Raw genomic sequence first — 13,923 nt, 5'->3', positions numbered from 1 at the left:
AACCTTTTTGGTCAAGAGAGCCATAAACGCCACATATTTTGAAATATAATTTCGAAAGAGCCATACAATAATGTAGCGTCCCTTTCCCACACTGAGGCACGGAGACTTAACCTCTTTTAAGGTTCTTTATACTGGTTACTGCAGACCGCAACCAACGCCGTACAATTAATTCAGCAACTCCTTTTTCTCTCCCGCTGAGACGAGAGCGCTTCTCCCAACTTTATATTCCCCCCCTCCCGCTCCAGTCCTCCCATTTCCCTTATTCGGCCCATAGCTGAACCCCATTGGTCCAAACTCCCTAACAACAGGCTGAGCGACAGAACTGAGAGCCAATCAGATCTCTGCTTGATCGATGCGTTCCATGAACTCCAGAACTTTTAATGCGGCCCAACAGCCAAGGTTAACTGAGTCCGCGACAATATGTTTAAAACTAAATATACAAGTGAATGTGTGCATTTGATGTAATTTCAACACTTTTAAAGTACAATAAGTCTGTGGATTCTTTTTAATAACGTTGTTATGCTGTTGCTAATAAATGATGAGTATTTCTCGTGGTAGTTTTGCTGATGGTCTAGTCTGGTTGATACGTGGTGAGTTTCTGCTTCATGCAGACGTTGAGACTTTAAACATTAATAAACTAACACAATTTCAAATACAAAGGCTACGACTTGAAAGATTTGAAAACTCTAATAAATCTGGCAAATTTCTGGCTAATCAGCTTAAAATTAATAGAGAAAAATCATCAATCACCTCTATTATGGACCAAACAGGAAATGTCACTCATGACCCGGTCAAAATTAATAACGCATTTGAAAACTTTTATAAAAACCTGTACACACCGCAGATCAATCCGTCAGAGCAAAGTATTGACTCATTTCTTAATAATGTAAACCTACCTAGGCTAAATGAGGATCAAATCACAAACTTAGATTCTCCGCTCTCGCTGTCTGAACTTCATGAAGCTCTGTTACTTATGCCCAATGGTAAAGCACCAGGGCCTGACGGCTTTCCTGCTGAGTTTTATAAAGAATTCTGGGAACAACTGGCACCAACATTTTATAAAACGGACACATCTATTAATGAGAGCCAATCAATGCCACCTAACATGAACTCAGCCAACATAATTCTTCTTCTAAAACCAGACAAAGATCCCACTAGTCCTTCAAGCTATCGCCCTATTTCTTTAATCAATGCAGATGTAAAAATTATCTGCAGAGCTCTAGCACAGAGAATAGAAATAATCACTCCTCACATAATTCACTTCGACCAGACTGGATTCATCAAAGGCAGACACTCGGATGATAATCTCCGTAGACTAGTTAATATAATAGACTTTGCCACCATTGAAAACCAGGAAATGACGGTACTATCGCTGGATGCTGAAAAAGCATTTGACAGAGTAAATTGGAAGTTCCTTATTGCTGCCCTCCATAAGTTTGGTTTTGGAGAAGCATTCATCAATTGGATCAAAATATTATATCACAACCCCAATGCATCAGTTAGAACTAATAAACAGACTTCAAACAGGTTTTTTCTTGGAAGAGGAACCAGACAGGGCTGCCCACTCTCTCCTTCTCTTTTTGCTATATTCATTGAGCCTTTAGCTGCAGCAATAAGACAGAATGAGAGCATTATAGGAATAAAAACCAAACACAGCCATCATAAAATTAGTCTTTATGCGGATGACATATTACTGTTTTTAAGGAATTTACATTCTGTAAATGAAACAGCAATGATCATAAATGAATTCTCCTCCATATCAGACTATTCCATTAATTGGAATAAGTCTGTTTTATTACCACTCAACAGGAATATGGAACAAAGACTCACAATTCCAGTTAAAACAGGAAATATCAAATATCTGGGTATCTACTTTTCCCCCAAACTATCAGAACTGGTGCAGCTAAACCACACCCCATTACTGAAAAGCATACAGGACGATCTAACACGCTGGGCCAACATGCCTCTGTCCCTTATGGGCAAGGTAGCCACGGTTAAAATGAAAATCTTACCCAAGGTTAATTATCTCTTCTCAATGATTCCCACACAACCGCCATTAAAATGGTTCAAAACATTAGACTCATCCATATCAAGATTTCTATGGAACAACAAACCTGCAAGAATTAGTCTAAAAACTTTAAAATCTGCAAAAAGCTGTGGAGGATAAAAATTACCTAACTTCCACAAATACTTTCTTGCAAATAGATTACAATATATCTTAAAATGGTTAAAAAATAATCCAGAAACCAATTCATGGTTAGACTTGGAACAGGCGTTATGTGGAAAGATCAACCTGTCACAGCTACCATTTATTAGCCAAACAGTTAAAAAACAGGATTGTTTCAAAAGCATTAATATAAATGCCACTTTAACAGCCTGGTGGGAATTTCTCAAAATATCAAAATCATCAATTCAACCGTGCAAAATGACACCCATCTGGAACAACCCGGACATCCTTATTAACAAAAAAATGATTCACTTCCCAGCTTGGCAAGCAGGGGGCATAAAACAACTAGAGCACGTAATTACTGATAGAAGATTCATAACTCCCCAGGAACTTCAAGACAAATATGGAATAAATAACTTCTTGGAATATCAGCAACTTAAATCAAGTATTACTAAAAAGTATAAATTTAAAGACGACGATTTAAAGCTACCAGATGTAGTTACCACTCTGATTAATTTTTCAATGAATAGAACTCTCTCAAAAATATACAAACTTTTATGTAATTTAGATAACAATATTGCCCTTCCAACAAAAAAATGGGATGCAGATTTGAGCATCAGCACAGATGAAAGCTTCTGGTCAGAACTCTGTCTAAACACCTTTAAACTGACAAAAAGTCCAAATCTGCAGCTAATCCATCTCAAAACTCTTCACAGAATTTACTACACTGGACAGAGGATGTTCAAGATGGGTCTCAGTAACTCAGACATTTGCGAGCACTGTGCTAATAATCTACCCGACAGCTACATGCACCCACTGTGGTTCTGCACTCCTGTCCAGGCTCTCTGGCAGCAGGTATGTGCCGATTTATCAGTCTGGATTAAGGTTTCAATCACTGCCTCACCGTCACTTTGTGTGCTTGGTGACATGAGTGCCATCGATATAGGGTGCGTGGTGGGGTGGTGGGGTGGTGGTCTGGCTTGGCTTGGGGGGGTGGTCCCTTTGCCTGTGCTGGGGGGGGTTGGCGGGGGGCCCTGCTCGGGGGGGGGGGGGCAGCGGCGCAGGATGGGCTGCCCATCTGCACCTGGGGCTGGGATCGGCCCTTCCCTGGCTCTGGGACGGGACGGGACAACCCTCTCGGGGCCCCCGGTTGCTCTGGGTGTCACCCGCTTCGGCTGCGGGGTCTGGGGTGGGGTGTTTGTCGGCCCTGTCCTGTGGGGGGGGGCGTTCTGGGGAGGAGGGGGGGGGGCATTATTGGTATGGGTCGGGGGGGCTAACGGGTCGGGGTCTCCGCTGAGGCAATCAGTGGTTGCCTCGGCCGGTTGGCCTCCTCGGTCCCGTCGAGGCCTGACCAGAGCTCCTCTAGGGCCGGCGTCTGGGGGTGGGGGCCTGGGCTTGCTCCGGGGGGGGCGACGCTTTCTGGCTCCTCTCTCTCTGTGTGGGGTGGGTGGTGCCGGGCCTGGGGTGTCGGCGCCTCCGGGGGTGGGGCCCCTGGGCTGGGTGGCCCTGGCCCCTTTGCTGGGGGGGGGGCTGGGGGACGGCTGTTTGACCACCGGGGGACAGTCTACCAGCTGTCCCCAACTTACCCCCTTCCTCATATAACCTCTTATTAGGGTGAGGGGGTGGGGGGTCTAGCCTGCGATGCGCCTTGGGGGGGGGGCTACTTGGCAGTGGCCCCCCTCCTATGGTTGCCGTATGGAGTGGGCCCCCCCTCTTTCGGTTTTATTTGCACCTTAGACATGTAGGGTCCTTGGTAGGGGGGGTGCTTGGACATCACTGCAAGCAAGCAGCAGATGTCCTCCTGGCACGCTACCCGCCAATTTTAACCGCACCTTAGACATTTAGGGCCCCTTGGTGTGGAGGGTGAGGGGACATTACTGTGAGTAATCAGGAGATATCCCCTTAGTGCCCTACTCGCCAATTTTAACTGCACCCCCCTTAGTACACACACCCCTCCCCCTTCAATATATACATTCAAACATAAACACACACACATGCACACAAACACCCTCTCAAACACCCATACGCGCACACACATTTTACAAGGAAGGTGGGACCTGGGTCCATCTCTCCCCTACCCCTTCCCTGGTGGGGGGTGCGGGCCCCTTGGCGATGGCGGCCGTGTCCCTTGGGTGCCGGCTCCCTGGGCCCGGCGGTGCTCTCTCCGCACGGTGGGGGGGTTCATATTACACCTGAGCCAGGGGTGTTCGTGTCCCTGGGGGGTGGGTCCTGGTCCTTGCCCCTGGGCGCTGGGCCCCGCCAAACTTCTAACATGGCCGAGCCTGGTCGGGCCATATTTATAACACCCCTTGTGGGCCACCCTTTTTTCCCCGGGGTTCCCCCCTCCTGGGCGGGGGCGGCGGGCCCCTGCCTTGCTCCTACCTGGACCAACCGTGGGCCGGGTGGGTGGCTGCCTGGAGTGCGGAGCGGGTCTCCCTTGGAGGGTCCTGGCTCGTACCTGGGGTCGGGGCGGGGGGATGCCCGGAACTCCTGGGTGGTGGTGGGGTGCTCGTCTGGGGCTGTGGGCGTCCCTCTCCGGTGGGGCCCTGCGTTGGGCTCTTCCGGCGCGGCGGGGGGGCTGCTTTCCTGGCTGGGCTGGGGCGGCGCTCTCTTTCCCTCCGTGCCTCCCTGCTCTCTGGCTCTGGGGGCCTCGCGGCGGTCCTGCTGGCCCTGGCCTGGGTGGCGGTCTTGGTCGCCCGGGGGGCGGTTGTTCCCTGCCTGTTCCTGTATGGCGTTGGGGGAATTCCGGCTGCCGCTGCTGCTGCGGCGGGGGTCTGGGTGTGGGGGTGGCTGGGCGCTCCTGCTCCTTCTTTTCACATTCCACCATCCATTTTAGAAGAACATAAACACTCACTTGAGCACAGGTGTTAGCTCACCTTTGCACTTATAGTTTGCATGATTGAAATAATGAAAGATTTTACACTAGTTGGTTTAAAGGCATAGGTATGCGTTCGTGAACACTATCTGTTTTGTGTACATGTTGACATGTGGACATTTTTGCAGCTAGCAGGTGTGTTGATAATATTTGAGTGTGTGTGAACAGGCCCCGCCCTTTTTTCTCTTTAGATGTGAGACAGACATGAAACCAAACACACACTCACACGCTGCAGTGAGTGACGGGCAGCGGGTTTACGTTTTTACCATCCCTGCGCGATTCACCTGCTGCCCCCCCCCCCGGCTTTCATCCTCACACATCCCGTCCCCGAAACTGCGCGCTCTTTCTCAGAGACGGGAGCGCGCAGTTTTAGGCACAGCAATTCACAGGTTTCCTTGTGGTACAAACTCTGTGAAATAATAGATAATGGTAAACTGATAGTTTTCTCTCCAAGCACCGCTACTACTGCGCGCCTCTGGCATCGCATCGCGCCCGAGAAGGACTGGTCTAATGAAAAAAAAAAGTATAATTAAGGATTTGTCTGCGAGCCGCATGTGACCATCAAAAGAGCCATATATGGCTCGCGAGCCATAGGTTCCCGACCCCTGGGCTAACGGAAGGGCGAACTATCCTGATCCAGAAGGATCCCTCAAAAGGTGCAGTCCCATCCAACTACCGGCCAATAACCTGTTTCTCCACAACATGGAAGTTCATGTCTGGCATTATTGCCACCAAGATAAATAGGCTCATGGATCAATTCATGAGTAACACACAGAAGGGCATTGGTAGAGACTCCAGAGGAGCCAAACACCAACTCCTGGTCAACGCTCCTGGGTCTCCCGTTCTCTCATTTTGGATCCTGCCCTCCAGCCATGCCGCGTCAAGATCACCGGCCATGCCAGGACCTATCTCTCATACTGGAAAATAAACCATTACTTACGTATTCACTTACCTGTGTCATCCTTCCGGGTTCCAGCATCTGGATCTGTCTTGCATCAGAAACATGACAGTGGTCAGAGAAAAAGAAACCATTAGAAGGGGTTATGAAGGCCTTGATACTATTTCAAATAACAATACTGGACATTTGATGCCATAGATTCAGAGAAGAAACGGAGAGAGACAAAATAGTTTTGATTGGTTTGATTGGTTTCTAGTCTGTAAACTGATAGAGGAATCCTTCAGAAAAGAGAAGGGAACAGCCTCATCTCAGCAAATTTAAAACATTGATGTAATTGTCGATGGGTGGAGTGCTCCTGCCCCAGGTGGAGGAGTTTAATTATCTTGGGGTCTTGTTCACACGCGAGGGAAGATCAGAGCATGAAATCGACAGGCGGATTGGCAAAGCGTCCGCTCTTATGTGGTCGCTGTACCGCTCTGTTATGGTGAAGATAGAGCAGGACCAGAAAGCAAAGCTCTAAATTTACCGGCTGATCTTCGTTCCAATACTCACCTATGGTCATGAGCTCTGTGTCATGACCCAAAGAACCTGGTCCCGAATACAAGCGGCTGAAATGAGCTTCTTCCATAGGGTGGCTGGGCGCTCCCTCAGATATGAAGTAGGAGCTCGTGTAACAGGACATCTAATTGTTTTAATTACACAAAAAATTGGCTCAGTTGGAAAAAATGCCTCAACCAACATGGTAGACAATGACTGAGATGGTAAATCTCCTTTTTTTTAACTGGACCTGCAAATGGTAAAACCTTTCTTTATGGTGAGTCTCATAGTGGTGCTGAATGATATATTCTTTCAGCACTGCGACCTGTTGATGACAAACCAAGCATGCAGGATTTGCATTCAACTCTGTGGACAAATAAAACTCTTTCCATTTTTCCTGGAAAGCTTGGCACTCCAACTCAACCTTTTTTTCTTTTTGACAACATTTTGGTCATTAAGGTGTCACTACTGATCATTCTTATGGCAGTGTCGCAGCGGTGAGGCTTGCAGGGAACCAAACTGCATCCTACTCAGAGGCAGAGCTGTCAGGTTTCGCTTTTGGCATGTGCAGAGATAAGCTGTTTCACCTGTAATGCTTCCCTCGCTCCCACTAGTGGCGAAACAAAAAAACCAACAACAACAAAAATGTCAATTAAAAAATCCTGACTGTACATCACTTTCTGGTGACAATGAGCTTGTGTCTTTTACTACATTTTCTTCATTAATAAAATAAACATTGCTTCCTACGGGGCCATGGGGAACCCCTGATCCAGTTTGACATGGATCATCAGCTATAAAACCTTCTCATATGCAACCCAAAACTCCTGGGAGGAACTACAGAAAACATGTTAATCTTAACAGGCTTGGAAGTGGACATGATGGATGGCAGATTCTCTGCTGTTGAGGTGGAAGGACCAAGCTTCTGACAGCAAGAACAAACATCACACCAGAATACCACAGAATACTTTGAACAAAAAAACAGCTGTGATGATGACAGATGTGATGAAATAATCTAAAATCTCCAGGTTGAACATTTTTTATCCCCCTTCCAAAGCCATCTAATGCTGAGGGGGCTAAGGATACTGGAGCCTATCCCAACCGCTGTCAGGTCATGGCAGGAGGATGACTTAAAGTATTCAGTCAATCTGTGAAGCATGTTTTTGGACTGTGGGAGGAAGCTGGAGTGAACGTGGAGAAATTCCACAGCATGCAAAGGCCACACAGGAAGGAAGTGAATCAGTAAGAGTGCTGACCACTACACCACAATGCAGCCTTCTGAATATGGTTTTTATTAGCAAAACTATAAATGTGTTACAACAGCATTACATATGGAAACAGCATTCTGGGGTTTCTTAGATCAGTGGTCTCCAACTGTTCTGAAGTTACAGACTGATTCCATGTCAGACAAGATTTTCATGGCTGATGCTGACGTCTAAATGTTCCCAGAAAATATATTTTTCCTTAACAAAATGGTTTTTCCCTCTGGTGTTAAACGTTTATAAATATTTACAGATACTGAGGATTCAATATAGCCAAGCTTCTGATTTGTAAAGGTTCTTTCTGATTTGTGTTCATTTTTTAAAGACAAAATTATAGTTTTTTTTCCCAATAGAAAAGTATTTTAGCACTGAAAAAACTCAATTCAGGGCAAAAAGATGAACCCTAGAGGACTATCACCGGGTGACTTTCACCCGAGCAAAACTATTTACATGAGTTCCAATATGTCACGTGTCAAGCAGTCTGTGCCTTCAGGCACAGACATGTCCCAGGAATGGGTGAAACAAAGACCAAGTTTCTAGTATCATTTTATCATTTTTTTAAAAGTTTTTTTAAGCTATTTTTGAGCATGTTTTTAGGAACTTCCCATGTTTCTCTTTTTCTTACACATACCACAGTTGAAAATAAAAGAAAACCACTCATTTATCACATGTCATGTTTTGATCCATTCTTTATGACAAGTACTCTTTGTTGGGTATATTATATTAGGTAAAATTTACACAGCAAAAGTGATGGTTTAACTTTTTATACCGAAAATGTTTAAGGGTTAAGCAGTTTTTAAAATACAATCTTGACTTTTTATGCATTCTTTAAGACAGGGGAGTATTTTGGATGCTAACGTTTCTTCATTTAGCTTTACTGTAGGAAATTCTAAATTGTCCCGGTAACAAGTTTTCACAAAAGTAGCTACTGCTTAACTTGACTGACCCAAGCCAACCCCAGGACATCCTTCGTGAAGCTCCCAAGAGTGCTGGATCTGCAACAAAAAATAAGAAATGTGTCAAATTTAGGTCCAAAGAGGAACTGAAAACAAACTTCTTCTAACATTTTTTCTTTTGTCTTCTTTTCTTTCACAAACGATTGTTCTGAGGGCCCAGCTAAGGAGACAACTCTAAAATCTCATCCCTTCTGAAATCTAAGTGTGATCATTTCTAGATCCTTTTAACTGGTGAAATTATGCAAATCTTCTGTGCTCCTCCAGTTTTGTTTGATTCCTTACAGGAACCATTATGTTTCCACTATAAATAATGAGCAACAAAAACTGCTTTAATAAATGAGCTTCATTCGAATCTTTGGTAAAGGTATTGGGATTAAATAAAGCCAACAGACAAATCCAACAATATAGGCCAAGGTTGCAGAGACTGAGCTCAGAGAAATTCTTCTCTGCAACCTTCTTATATTAATGCTGGTAAACAAAGAGTCAATGAGGACATGTTTTCTTAGCAGGGGGCACTTCAAGTGCAGAATCAACTGCCCCCTGTGACTACTGCACAAGAGCATAATTCAGCCAGTCTTTGTCTTCCAATGAGGAGCTGAGATTTTTCAAACTTTTGCATTATTATAGAAATATGAAAAACAGAACACAAAGAAGGCCCAGTAAGAAGCAATCAAAAATAAAAACTACAATGATACAAAAGAGAGGAGGGGGTTCTTAACTTATTTGCTGTCTCTAAAGCAACTTACCTGAAATCAAGTCTTGGGTTGAGCCGGTTCGTCCTCACAGAGCTGCTGTTCCTCCATCCACAAAGTCTAGAACTGGAGGGTTGTTAGCAGACTCATTTGACCTCAATGAAGCCAACCTCATGCTACCTCCCGTATCGTCCTTGTTTTCTATGTATCGATGCAGAGTGCTGTAGAAGTGGTCTTTGGTGCTGAACTTATAGAGTGAGGAAATCTTCTCCCAATCCTTATTGCAAGGGGTGACAATGTTTGCCGGCGGGGTCTGATTAAAAAAGCTCTTCAGGTTCCTATCTGCAAGCTCTTTGGCATGTTTACTTGAGTAGTCGTTCATGAGGTCATTCTCCTCCTCAGCATAATTCTTCCAAAACTTTAGCTGCAGGTAGCTGATGGGGGAGAAGCAGTGAGCCACACAAATCACCAACAGGTTGGATATCATGATGGAGGCGATGACCAGCCAGCCCAGAATCTGTAGTCACAAACAAGCATGAGGGCTGGCTCAACACTTTTACAAAACATAGAAAGCCTGACCCAGCCATAGAGGCCACCACACTGTTACGCTACAGTCACAACCGTCACCGCACGACGGGGACGCATCTGCAGAATCTTCAAATCAGGCGACAGCTGGGTGGCCACAGGGTGGGGACAGCCGGAAGAAGCTCTGATTGGACGATGTTTAAATGTCTCTGGATGGCGACTGTACATGTCTAGATGGCAACTGTACATGTCTAGATGGCGACTGTACATATCTATTTGGCGACTGTACATGTCTAGATGGCGACCGTACATGTCTATTTGGCGACTGTACATGTCTAGATGGCGACCGTACATGTCTAGATAACAACCGTACATGTCTAGATGGCGACCGTACATGTCTAATTGGCGAGCATACATGTCTAGATAACGACCGTACATGTCTAGATAACGACCGTACATGTCTAGATAATGACCGTACATGTCTAGATGGCGACTGGACATGTCTAGATGGCGACCGTACATGTCTAGATAACAACCGTACATGTCTAGATGGCGACCGTACATGTCTAATTGGCGAGCATACATGTCTAAATAACGACCGTACATGTCTAGATAACGACCGTACATGTCTAGATAATGACCGTACATGTCTAGATGGCGACTGGACATGTCTAGTGCCATCGGCCACCTGGTAGCCGTTGGGTATTTAAAAAGCGAGCAATTCTGCACCACTGGTCATTCACAATTCAGATTTTGAGCAGACATTAGAATCAATTCACATTTACATATTTAGACAATTCAATTAACACATTTAGACAACATGCTTCCCAAGAAAGCACAATGTTTTGTCCTTTTCGTGTTCTTCTCAACATCGACCGCAATTTGTCAATCCACAGGTCTCACAGTTGCTGTGGTGCTGTCAACACTGTGATCAGTTTTGTGCAGCATGAATGCCGTCTCCTTATTTGGACCACGGTGGCTGGGATCACCAGATTGTCGTCCAGTCATCGCCGGGCCCCCGGCCCATATCATCAGCCCTCATGGAGAGTCACCACTGCTACTGTACGATTGCTATCTAATGGACAGTAGCAGTGGGAAGTTAGCAGGGTGGCTGGAGGGTGGCAGTCTGAAATCAGGCAATCAGACTATTTTGGCAACCTTGGCAACCCTTCTATCAGTCAAATAACGTGCTGATGCCTTCCTGCCACCTTCCTGCCACTGAACTGCCACCGTGCCATGTCCAAATGTGTCCGGCCGCATAAAAATGCCACTACAACCTCCTGATCACAAATTCCACCGCACGGCCACCTACAGAATTTGTTAAAAAACTTGCATAAAGGTTGCCACGCTGTGGCATTTTGGGATATGTGACAAGATGTAAACGTCATCTTCAGAACATCATCTTCACCAAAGACTGCCATCACTGACTCATCTACTTACCATACTGTTCTTTGCACTGTTGTCACTTTAACCATCTCATTGCTCTTTTGCACTATTTAGATTGCTATTCTTCTTCTTCTTATAACTGTTATTTTATCTATTTTACTTAATTTATTTTATTTTATAAGCAGCTTGCACTGTGGGTCGAGAGGAAAGTAATTTCATCTGAGCTATATGTTATGTGTAGGCATACTTGACAATAAAGCTGACTTTGACTTTGACTTGACTTTGAAATATCATGCAAAGTCAGGAAGAGCAACTGTGATGGTGTAGGTACCATAACCGTTTGGCCTGGAACTTCCGTTCGGGGTCCTGGGACTAATACTGACATCACATTCTGTGATTGGCTGTCCGTTGGTGACGTGTCAGATAGTGATTGGTCTGGACAAATGACGATACTACCATAGAAGAAAATATTATGAAGTCTCTTGTAAACAAACAGAGTTCAGACACAGAGCGAGATTATCTTCTAAACATGCTTTTATTATTGTTATGATTATTATTGAATGCATGTTCACTTATAGTTTTTTTAATCCATGCTCCCAATGCTTTATTATTGGCAGAACGCACCCGGAAGAACAACATTTAGCTGCGCTAAAAACCTTTTCAGCCACGGCTGAACTTGAACTGGAATAACAAGCGGATTGTGGCAAAATCTCTTTATAAAAATTACAAAGAATATTGTCAGACACAATTTATGAGGGAAAATAACTTTAGGTTACAAAAGGGAACGTAAAAGGAAAATTTGTAGAGCCCAAGCAGATCTCTACGCTACGTAGTTTGTCCAAGTAGGGCTACCGTAGTGTGACGTAAATAACCTTCAGTTGAAAGGACCCCGAATAGTTATTCCAGGCCGAACGGTTATGGTACCTGCAATGGCAGCATACCCTGCCACACCCACAACAAAATGGCGGTAATTTCCCATCCAGCACTGCACACTTTCTTTTTCTTTTTATTATATCAGAATCTTTATTCTTAACTAAATGCACACATATCTTTGAGTTAAAATATACATGTATTCTTTGGTTTCAGTGTTTATTGGTAACACAGACATATACATATATTGTTTAGGTTACTCATTTAGACTTGTTTTTGAGTGGCCAGTTCTGAGAGTGCTACTGGTCCCTACGGAAGTGGCTGAGGTTCTGCTCCTGGAGCTGTGCTGTGAGGCCTAGCAAAAGAGGAGCTCAAGTCCTCACAGCCTCTAAAGGCGTCAGGCAATTGGGCAGGTGCCATCCACAGAGGTCTCCAAGGAGAGAAACCATGGACTTCTTTAATGTTTATTTACTTTGCTTCTGTTGGTCATTATTCATTTTGTTCTACTTTTGATATTTTTTCTTTTCCACTAAGAGACCAAGTTTTGTGTTTAGTCTTGGCTTTAAAGTCTTTGTTAAATGTCTGTGTAGTCTATGCTAAATGTTAGGTTCGGCCCCATGTTTTTCAGGTGCTCTGTTCGGCCACTATATGTCTTCCCCTGTTGTGTCTTTGGGTAGGTCAGTTTGTTTCGGTTACTTGGTCTGTTCAGTTGGTTAAGTTAAAGTTAAGTTTGTTGCCTGAGTTAATTATGTTTCTGTTGACCTCTTTTAAGGGCCCAGTTTGTAAATTATTTACATCTTTTTGAGAAGAAGGAAACTTTCATTTTTTGATAAATTTTCTGGTGTCCTCTTTGGCCGCTTGATCCCTCACAGCAACATTTGTTTCTCTTTCTACAGACTTTCAACAGTCAAGCTCAATGCTTGTGTGAACATCAGTGAACATGGCGGGCCAAAAAACCAAAGATTCTGCTGACATCTCTTAAACTGACACTATAAGCAGTCATAAGTCATGTGTCTTTGAATATTTTGAGCGGGTATCTTACCTGAGAATGAGCTCTGAGGGTTCGCAGAACTTCCTCTATTTCATTTCCAGTGTTTCTACAAGGAAAATTTTGCAGCTCTGTAACGCATTTGGCTTCAAAGTTCACCCCCCTGCACACAACCTCAGTGTAGCTGGTGGAGTTGGCCCCCGTCATGGCACACTCATAATAGCTGCCATGCAGCAGAGCCACAGCAATCCAAGTAGACGGTGCTACCAGTGCAGAAGCACTGATTTGGAAGACAGTCACTCCCATGCTCTTCAGATTCTTCCACTTACATAGCTTTTGGTTGCGATGGCAAAACCCTGTTGTCAGTTTCCAAGTCTTCTTACTGAGAATGATGCCAAGCAGCAGCAAGGCCAGGGCTGGCACCAACAGAAAGACTAAGCCGTAGATAAAATTCAGCTCATTGCAGGGACATTTGAAGGCTACCGATGAGAAGATCTGCTCTCCACACGCCGTTATCAGAGCAACCAATCCATATCCAAAGTTGGTTTGTTTGCTGGCAAACTTAAGAATTGCCTGAAACTTTTCCATGTCTGTACAGTGAAAGAGCAGACACAGAAATACAAGCTCACTTTCACTTCCACCTCTTATACATGTGGGGACTTCCTGAGAGCAGCGTCAGAAGAGTTCCAGTCTTTGCACTGTGATGACAGTAAACAGTTTACGACAGTTTATACCTGATGTTTAGCTGACTGCTGCTGGTTGGATGTCAC

At 44.8% G+C, this 13,923-nt stretch overlaps 1 protein-coding gene across 1 annotated transcript; it reads right to left on the bottom strand.

The window, feature by feature from the left end:
- Positions 1-7,755: 7,755 nt before the first annotated feature.
- LOC111948987 (calcium homeostasis modulator protein 6) lies at positions 7,756-13,819 on the bottom strand. Its single transcript, XM_023964601.2, has 3 exons — positions 13,208-13,819; positions 9,439-9,901; positions 7,756-8,731 (listed from the first exon to the last, which is right to left on the bottom strand). Exons 1-2 carry the CDS (start codon positions 13,739-13,741, stop codon positions 9,473-9,475), a joined length of 963 nt encoding a protein of 320 aa, XP_023820369.1. The 5' UTR covers positions 13,742-13,819; the 3' UTR covers positions 7,756-8,731; positions 9,439-9,472.
- Positions 13,820-13,923: the final 104 nt, after the last annotated feature.

The sequence above is a fragment of the Oryzias latipes genome, chromosome 16 (genome assembly GCF_053564925.1).
Source record: "Oryzias latipes strain Hd-rR chromosome 16, Olatipes_Hd-rR_3.1".
NCBI classification, from domain to species: domain Eukaryota; kingdom Metazoa; phylum Chordata; class Actinopteri; order Beloniformes; family Adrianichthyidae; genus Oryzias; species Oryzias latipes.
The sequence above is the reverse complement of the archived record's forward strand: the minus strand, read 5'-3'. Positions and strand labels throughout refer to the sequence as shown.

What these genes read in the sequence shown, in the direction of transcription:
- LOC111948987 (XM_023964601.2), bottom strand. Translation starts at nt 13,741, where the DNA reads ATGGAAAAGTTTCAGGCAATTCTTAAGTTTGCCAGCAAACAAACCAAC. An exon ending in CCCTCAGAGCTCATTCTCAG is followed by an intron (nt 9,902 to 13,207) that starts GTAAGATACCCG and finishes TTGTGACTACAG; the next exon opens with ATTCTGGGCTGGCTGGTCAT.